General features: G+C 46.3%; 1 protein-coding gene across 1 annotated transcript; it reads left to right on the top strand.

Moving 5' to 3' along the window:
* Positions 1 to 125: 125 nt before the first annotated feature.
* On the top strand, positions 126 to 8,884 carry uhmk1 (U2AF homology motif (UHM) kinase 1; the record flags this gene model as incomplete). The annotated part of the gene is made up of 8 exons (XM_083672482.1): positions 126 to 435; positions 1,455 to 1,783; positions 3,108 to 3,305; positions 3,844 to 3,938; positions 4,661 to 4,737; positions 5,322 to 5,420; positions 5,563 to 5,651; positions 5,912 to 8,884. 8 exons carry the CDS (start codon positions 126 to 128, stop codon positions 6,056 to 6,058), a joined length of 1,344 nt encoding a protein of 447 aa, XP_083528608.1. The 3' UTR covers positions 6,059 to 8,884.
* Between the last annotated feature and the right edge of the window lie 554 nt (positions 8,885 to 9,438).

Genomic DNA, 9,438 nt, shown 5'->3' on the forward strand with positions numbered 1-9,438 from the left:
GCTGTTGTTGATGCGTTGCCATTGGGTCATTTTAACGGGCTGTCGCGCAGGGTGATCGCTGCTATGTTCTTGCAGCTGCGTACAGCTGTCTAATCTAGCCACGGTAGACACCTTCTTTTCTCTCAATGGCTCACTGTAGCACCTTCGACTCGAGTGGAAAGGTACCCGGTACCGACGGCAGCGCAGTAACGATGGCAGGGTCGCCGGGAAGCGTAGATCAAACCATGAAACCAGTGTTGTTCGAAATATTCGGAGAGATGTGGAACGTCCAGGCTCGGCTCGGGCAGGGAGTCTCGGCCTCGGTGTACCGGGTGAGTTCTGGACGGGCGAGCACGGCCGCCGTGAAGGAGTTTCAGGCGAACAGTCAGAGTGGAGACTACGGGTATCATAAAGAGAGGTCCGTGCTCGAAGACATCCAAGGACACAAAAACATCGGTAAAGACCTGATACACCCTGTACCTTGACGCCTGTCTGGTCAAAGAGGGTGATATTGTAGCAGTTGTTTTGACAACAGCTGCACGTTTGTTGAACATCTTCTGCCATGCTTTTCAAGTGCAGTGATGGCCGATATTGCATCCTGCCCTGTATGTATCTGGGATTGCATGACAGTTATCTAACAGTGGGCGAAAATAGAGCATACTACATTTGTCAATACCATACTATATCCAACTGTCATTGAAGATTATCGGTACATGCCCTAATTCAATTTCTGAATTAAAGGAGTACCATCCTATTGTAGATGTGTAGGTTAACTATTTTGAAGCTGAATTATTGTCAGGCTATGAACAGGTGATACACATCATTGTTGTTTGAGAAGCTTAGACCTCTCAGATAGTGGCTGCCTTTGCATTTAACGCCTTGATTGGCATGACATAGACTTTATTTTATCACCTTATACCCGATGACCCTGACTCATTTTATAATCAAACCAGATCTCAGCTTGTGTAAAGTTCAAGCTCTTGGTTAGCTTGAAAACAATTCGGAGTAAGATAAGATATTGGAGAATTTACTTTGCCCCGACATAAAACAATTCCAAACATTAGCCTATTTATTGATCGTCACCACAATAACAAGACATGGACTTTGGAATTGTTGAAGACTGGTCTTAGAAAGTAGACGGTATATTTTTGATACGAACCGACATTATTTTATTTTTCTGCACAGCTCTGAATGTTTCACCCTTCCGAACACACACATAGACCATGAAGGGGCCTATTCGGTGGGGGCCAACATTCAGGAGAGCTTGCAGATAACATTCCTCATTCTACAAGACAGAGAGGCATGTTTGAACTACGCAAGACATTTCTATCTGCAACATTCTGCCGTGTTTCACCCCTGTGTGCGCCCCTGGTGCTCTGCTCCGTCTCCATAGCAACGCCATTGTCTTTACCCCACCTCAACCACTACGACAACCAATCACATCTGTGCCGGTGCTCTTCTTCCTGTTTCCACAGTGACTCTATACGGGGTGTTCACCAACCACAGCAGTGTGGGTGTGGCCACGCGCTGTCTGCTGCTGGAGCTGTTGGACCTGAGCGTGTCTGAGCTCCTGGTGAGGGCCAGTGTCCAGGCGGGCAGCACCTCCCCAGGGGGCTGCACCCACCAGGGCCACTCCATGTGGCTGGTCCAGCACTGTGCCAGGGACGTGCTGGAGGCCCTGGTGTTCCTCCACAGGGAGGGCTACGTCCACGGCGACCTCAAACCCCGCAACGTCCTCTGGAGCGCCGACGACGAGTGCTTCAAAGTCATCGACTTTGGGCTCAGCTTCAAAGAGGGCAACCAGGTGAGGTGAACCCGGAGGTGGGGGAGGGGAGAGATCAGACGGGCACCTAGTTATATCTCACAGAGCAAAGTAGATTGCCTAAACTACACAATGGATAAGGGTTAGGCCGATATTTGACATTATCTGATATCGTGATATTTGGGGCATGTCAGACGATATCTGGAGCATATCATAATATCATAATATTACAAACAATAGTATGTAAACGTGCTTCAATCTCTAGATATGTGCATAACTATATATATATATATACAGTTCCAGTCAAAAGTATCTATACCTGTATACACTCACCGGCCACTTTATTAGGTACACCTTGCTAGTACTGGGTTGGACCCCCTTTTGTAGCCCATCTGCTTCAAGGTTCGACGTGTTGTGCATTCATAGATGGTCTTCTGCATACCTTGGTTGTAACGAGTGGTTATTTAAGTTACTGTTGCCTTTCTATCACCTTGAACCATTCTCCTCTGACCTCTGGCATCAACAAGGCATTTTCGCCCAGAGAACTGCCGCTCACTGGATATTTTCTCTTTTTCGGACCATTCCCTGTAAACCCTAGAGATGGTTGTGCATGAAAATCTCACTAGATCAGCAGTTTCTGAAATACTCAGACCAGCCCGTCTGGCACCAACAACCATGCCACGTTCAAAGTCACTTAAATCACATTTCTTCCCCATTCTGATGCTCGGTTTGAACTTCAGCAGGTCGTCTTGACCATGTCTACATGCCTAAATGCATTGAGTTGCTGCCATGTGATTGGCTGATTAGATATTTGCGTTACCGAGCAGTTGAACAGGTGTACCCAATAAAGTGGCCGGTGAATGTATATATACAGTACCAGTCAAAAGTTTGGACACACCTCCTCATTCAATGGTTTTTCTTTATTTTTTTTATTATTTTCTACATTGTAGATTAATACTGAAGACATCAAAACTATGAAGGAACACATATGGAATTATGTAGTCAACAAAAAAGTGTTAAACAAACCAGAGTATGTTTTATATTTTAGATTCTTCAAAGTAGGCACCTTTTGCTTTGATGACAGCTTTGCACACTCTTGGCAAGGTGTGTCCAAACTTTTGACTGGTACTGTGAGTATATATATATGTATGTGCAGCCTCCCGCTGTTTTTGCAAGGCAAATTGCGTCTCTTTGTTTCACCGTACTATTTGCAACAGCAGCCATCCACTCTGTGCGCGGCTGTTCAGTCATTCTCCCATTCAACCCTGGTATGGATGTTTGAATGAAACAGCCAGCAGTGTCCCTCGTGTGTCCCCTCCTCAGTTGGTATAACCTGTGTTACTTCACCTCTGCCCTGGTACCTCAGGACGTGAAGTACATCCAGACTGATGGGTACCGGGCACCAGAGGCTGAGCTGCAGAACTCCCTGGCCCAGGCTGGGGTGGAGGCGGAGGGGGACTCGGGGTGCACGGTCGCCGTGGACCTGTGGAGCCTGGGGATCATACTGCTGGAGATGTACTCAGGCATCAGACTTAAAGACACCGTCAGGTCCCAGGAGTGGAAGGTCCGCCCTCCCAGACACTACAGCAGTGTTATCTTTAACACCTGTGTGTGTGTGTGTGTGTGTGTGTGTGTGTGTGTGTGTGTGCGTGTGTATGTGCGTACGTGTGTATGTGCGTACGTGTGTGTGTGTGTGTGTGCGCTTGTGCGTGCGTGTGTCAATTGGAAATAAAAAGCATTAGAATTTCAAGTTTTAAAACACTTCCTGAATTGAAAAGAATTCCAAAGGCCCAACCCTGGTGTGCACCTTCTTGTCTACATGTGTCCAGTACGCCCTGCCAGTCCCCTATGGTTACGTAGTCTCCCACCCAGCCAGTCCCCTTGGTTACGTAGTCTCCCACCCAGCCAGTCCCCTATGGTTACGTAGTCTCCCACCCAGCCAGTCCCCTACGGTTACGTAGTCTCCCACCCAGCCAGTCCCCTACGGTTACGTAGTCTCCCACCCAGTGAACTCTGCACCATAGTCATGCAGCTAATAGATAAATGTGGGGCTGATATTTATTGTGGTCTGTGGTGTTTTACTGTTCTTTGCCCGCCTACAGGACAACAGTGCAGTGATAGTCGACCATATCTTCACCAGTAACAGTATGGTGTGCCCTGCGATACCAGTCTACCACCTCAGAGACCTGATCAAAAGGTAACACCTTTTTAACAACTCTGTCCTGTTCCCTTTGAGAGGGCTGAAGTACGTGTGTGCAAGCTTCCGTTCCTTCCTGACCATGAATAGTCGACGGGGCACTATTTTTAACCTCATATCCATCCATGTCCGCCACCATATCAGTGTCTATTATGTGAAGACAGCGATTTTGTACGTTGTGTAGTCCAAAGGAAACACCCTATGATGTCATTCTTTCAAAGGAAAATCTGTGATTTTAATGGCCCAGCCACACAAAAACCCTCCACCTGACTGGAAACTGGTTATAGTTTTTGAAAGTCACTCAATTAAAAAAAATTAAAAAACGGAAGTCACTGTTATGTCAACACTGGTATGGAGACAATACATATGAGGTTAGAAATCAGTGAAGTGCCCCTTTAGTTGAATCAGTAGTGTTGGTGCTGGGATGGAACAAAGGCCTGGACCCTCAAACCCAAGCCCTCCAGGACCAGGTTGGCCTGCCCTGTTCTATGTCCGTCTTCGTGCTGTTAAGAACATAATGTGTACTTGCAACCATTTTTGGACCATTTGCAACCTATTATAAGGCATGTCAGTCAATCAATCAATCTGTCAAATTTATTTGTATCAATATGATCTAAAACCAGACCATAGACCTCCTTAAAAGTAAGCCAAGGGAAAGAAAAACTATAGGTCACAGTGGCAAGGAAAACCTCAAGGAAAAACGTGTCTCTCTGCACCTGCAGCATGCTTCACAATGACCCCAAGCACAGAAGCACAGCGGAGACTGCCCTGCTGAGCCCGTTCTTTAGCATTCCCTTCGGTAAGTATGAATACTACACACAGAAACACACACCCGTACACACAGAAACACACACCCGTACACACAGAAACACACACCCGTACACACACCTCACATTCCTCACATCATGTTCCCTAACCCTAACCCTTACAGTACACTGTAGGTTAAAGATCCTTTTTTATTGTCTGGAATGTTTAAACAGCCCCGCCCAACTCTGCTTTCAATGAAACTTAAACAGATGTGCAGATTTAACACACACACCATATAGTTAGCGCTCAGGTGATTAATGACACAGAGAGGGAGAGCTAGATGGCAAGCAGGTATTTGCCCCTATCTGATGTGGACTTTGTATTGGGTCAGTGTTTCCCCAACCATTGAATAGGTAGAGTGGGCCCCCCTCCTGGATCAATTTTGCCCTGCCTAAAATTGTCTGTGTCTTGTGTGTGTGTCTTGTGTCTTGTGTCTGTGTCTGTGTCTTGTGTGTGTCTGTGTCTGTGTCTGTGTCTGTGTCTGTGTCTTGTGTGTGTCTTGTGTCTGTGTGTCTTGTCTGTGTCTTGTCTGTGTCTGTGTCTGTGTCTGTGTCTGTGTCTGTGTCTGTGCCTCAGCTCCGCACATAGAGGACTTGGTTCTGCTGCCCTCTCCTGTCCTGCGCCTGCTCAACCTCATAGATGACAGCCACCTGCACAACGAGGATGAGTACGACGGTAATTAAAAGCTAGTTTTAACTGACTCTATTATAGGTTTCAATCATATTGCTTTTGCCCATCAACACCTTTTGCATATCACCGGTTATGTCGTATTGCTATGGTTACGTATTTTGACATCATCTTTTGGTTATTTTGTCAGATATTTTGGAGGACATGAAAGAGGAGTGTCAGAAGTATGGCTCAGTGGTGTCTCTGCTCATCCCAAAGGAGAACCCAGGCAAAGGCCAGGTGAGACACTGAACAAACCCCTTCCCCTAGCCCTCATCCTTGTACCTGCACCTGCACTTAACCTCCCTCCTCTATTTCCAGAGAGAAACAGACAGACCTCCTCCTGTTTGTGAAAGACTGAAAAGCCCACAGACTCAAACTCTCTAAAGTCTCTCTCTCTCTCTCTCTCTCTCTCTCTCTCTCTCTCTCTTTCTCGTGTGTGTGTGTGTGTGTGTGTGTGTGTGTGTATATCTGTGTGTGTGTGTGTGTGTTCCCCCCAGGTGTTTGTCGAGTATGCCAACGCCGGCGACTCCAAAGAGGCCCAGAGGCTTCTGACGGGGCGGACGTTCGACGGGAAGTTTGTGGTGGCGACCTTCTACCCCCTGAGCGCTTACAAGAGGGGCTACCTGTACCAGACCGTTCAGTGAAGTCCACAGACGCACACACAGCCACCTGAAGAGCACAGGGCCTCGGTCCAGTAACAGAAAACTCCACACGCTACAGCTTCCCCATCCTAATCTGCCATCAAACGCACACACACGATTATATGCTTTCTCTCACATGTATTATTCATAGCACAGTGATATTCTCTTAGAAGTGTTACAGACGCACTGCCGGCGAATCGTTAGACACATTAGCTTCTGAAGTAAGTTCTTCTCGTCAGAGGAACACGGTTTGGTATCGGCACAAACGGTCTGTTAGGGCACGGCACGTCCGGCCAATAGCCTTCTCCAACCAGGCTGTTCAGGGCCTTCTCCAACCAGGCTGTTCAGGGCCTTCTCCAACCAGGCTGTTCAGGGCCTTCTCCAACCAGGCTGTTCAGGGCCTTCTCCAGCCAGGCTGTTCAGGGCCTTCTCCAACCAGGCTGTTCAGGGCGTTCGCCTACTGTCTCCTATTAAAGGAGATGGCACTGAGTGCCCATCCAGTAGCGAGTATGAACTCACTGTTATTATGACGTGCATATCAAAAATCAACACTTTGTTTTCTGCAGCATTATGGGCAGAATTTACTTCAGGTGTCCTGCAGCTTTTATTGTGTGTAGCAAAAGTCTGGAATATAGTACACAGATGAGTAGTTCCACAATCTTCCATGTCCTTCAATGAGACAATGCACATTGCTGGACACGGGCACTGATCGGATAGTATTACAACTGAACAGTATTGAGTTGATTAGCAGGAAAGGCCTTTCTGATGAAAATAACATTGTTTACTAGTTTGGGATGAGTCATACACTAACCAAAGGGCAAAGATGAGCTACTTAGACAAGTCGTCAGAGATGGAGAGCCTCTCGTGCTGAATTCCCGTGCTGTAATACTTCCCCACATCGTAACTGTGAATCGTCTATGAGCACATAATGTGTCCTTATTGCAGAGCTTTCTATTGTATCCTCCTGTGGTTCCATTGACAGTGGCACAACACATGTAGAAGGCTCTGCTTGACAGCTGAATATTGTAGAACAGGTGGTGAAAGGAGACTGAGTTGAATCTGGCTTGATGACAGGGCCGACCCCTGTGTTACACCATGCTAATGTCAAACCATATGTTTGCATAGCACAAATGCAGTACGAAGGGCTCTGTTGAGTCAAAACCAGGAATAAGGTTTGGGATAAGGTTGTTATTGCACTACGAGACTGCATGTTTAGATTTCTACAATGAGTAAAACAATATGTCCATTTTATTGAGTGAAACAAAAACAAAACCCAACTTCATATGACTTTGATCATATTCTGTTATAGCCTCATACTGTAAACCTGGCCTCCTGGTTTTGATTGAATAATCCCCTAATTTTCCCCGTGCATTGAGCGGGTATGTCCTGTTTATGTTATTGAAAACAAGTGTTTTACCGACTCCCTTCAATCGTGATATTAAGAGTTGAGCTGATGGAGCCAGAAGGGCCTTGTTCTGAAATTTAAAAGCCACAATTTCGTTTTGTCCAAAGTTACCATACTATGACATATTTTTCTATGAGATGTTTTTCTCCAACTTTTGACACTTGAATTCCAAAGGTACCATTCTAGAACGCCAGTGGCCTTTGTTTAGTACCATGTTCTGTTACGGAACCTCCTGAAACAGACCCCGCCCACTTGACTATGGCACTTTCATCCATCTGTGGTACATGAACAAAAAAATCTTTTTTTGTATTTTCTATCATATTTTTTAAGCGATTTATAGTGTAACTCCTTTTGTCAAATTGACCCTGTGTGTTTACTCCTGAAAGATCGAGTTGATGTGAGAAGATGTTTTCAAGCAGCTTCGATATGCAATGAAAGGGATGAGTCGTTTGTTTTTGCAGTGTCTGGTTGGCATAATAAGCAATTTCAAAAGCCTCCAGTGAGCATTTAATGTTACCATGTGACCTATTCACTGTCATAGCATAAAGGCATGAGAGGGTTTACTGACCCTGAATACAAAGCTGTGGTAGAGCACAATAGAATACAGTCATATCAGTGAGTCCTTCAAGGGAGGGAAGGAAGGATGCAGTCTCCAAGTATTGGAATGGGTCCTGTTTAGATTTACCACTGCCACTCCACTAAGGCTTGCTGCTCCCCCTTGTTTTACAGTTTAACATTTGAGCTGTGTCAGTGACCTAAGACTTTTTTGTATTTTCCCCCATCTGTCGTGTGTGTGTGTGTATGTGTGTGTGTGTGTGTGTGTGTGAGAGAGAGTATGTGTGATGTCCAAATCAATATGCGAGAACTATGTGATTTCAGATGGTTTTTCCACTACTGAGGTGTTACAGTGCCCCCTGCTGGAGGCCCCTCCCGCCAACCTGAGCTGATCTTCAAAAGCGCCATCCTGTCTCCTCTGCCTCTCCAGAGGTCTCTAAACCATGGCTGACTTATCCGCCCCCACCAGGCCTCGTTTATGCCCGTCCAGTCCCCCTCAGATCGCTGTGCACCGAAGGAGAAGCGGAGAGGAAAATAAGATAAGATATTACTTTAGTACGCCGTGTTTTGGAGAGGAGAACGAGTTGGCATGCACATCCATTTTAGAAAGAGCTCGTGTTTTCAAGCGCGTCGTTGTCGTTGATACAACTGCAGTGACGAACTCTTACAGTTTGTGATTTGACCGACACCTCTAGTCCCCCCCTCCACAACCTCCTGCCAAGATGTGAAATGATCCACTCTCGGACCGCTGACGGTGTGTAGTCAGGGCTTGCGCCATATCATCAAGGTAGATGACTCAGTTAGCAGTTAGCATTGGGCGGTCTCAGTTTCAGAGTGGTGCTTTTAGTGCCCGTCCTGTGTGAATGGGACATGTCGTATCTGGAAGAGTGGACAGGCTGTGGTAAACTAGGGAGTATAGGGCTGTGTGGCATTCTTTCAGCAGTATATTATTCAGAGTTTTCTCCTGATTGTGTGGATTGGCACTTTCCTCTATTCAGTCTTCCAGTCTTCCGTTTTGGTGAACAGTTGTGTATTGGGATTTATACAGCATAGGTTTCAGGGGAGGCCGGTGGAGGTAGAAATCGGAGGTACGGGCTCATTGTAATGCATGGGATGAAATGAGGAGTGTGTTTGATACCATTTCCTCACTCCATTCCATGTTCCAATGAGCCCGTCCTCCGATTTCTACCTCCACCAGCCTCCTCTGATACATTTAGCCTTGATATGAACTATGATATCACTGTATTCCTCTCATACTGTATGAGGTGTATTTGGTTTGCTTGGGTATATACGAGCCTGCTGTGTACTGGTGGAAGTCAACCACACAGAGAGACTAGTGTCCATCCCCACCATGGTTGCTGCAGCCTCTCTGTTTGTGAGGAACAAACATGAATTATCTGTGGATTCACACTATCTGTTGCTA

Source organism: Argentina silus, assembly GCF_951799395.1.
Source record: "Argentina silus genome assembly, chromosome: 6".
NCBI lineage: Eukaryota > Metazoa > Chordata > Actinopteri > Argentiniformes > Argentinidae > Argentina > Argentina silus.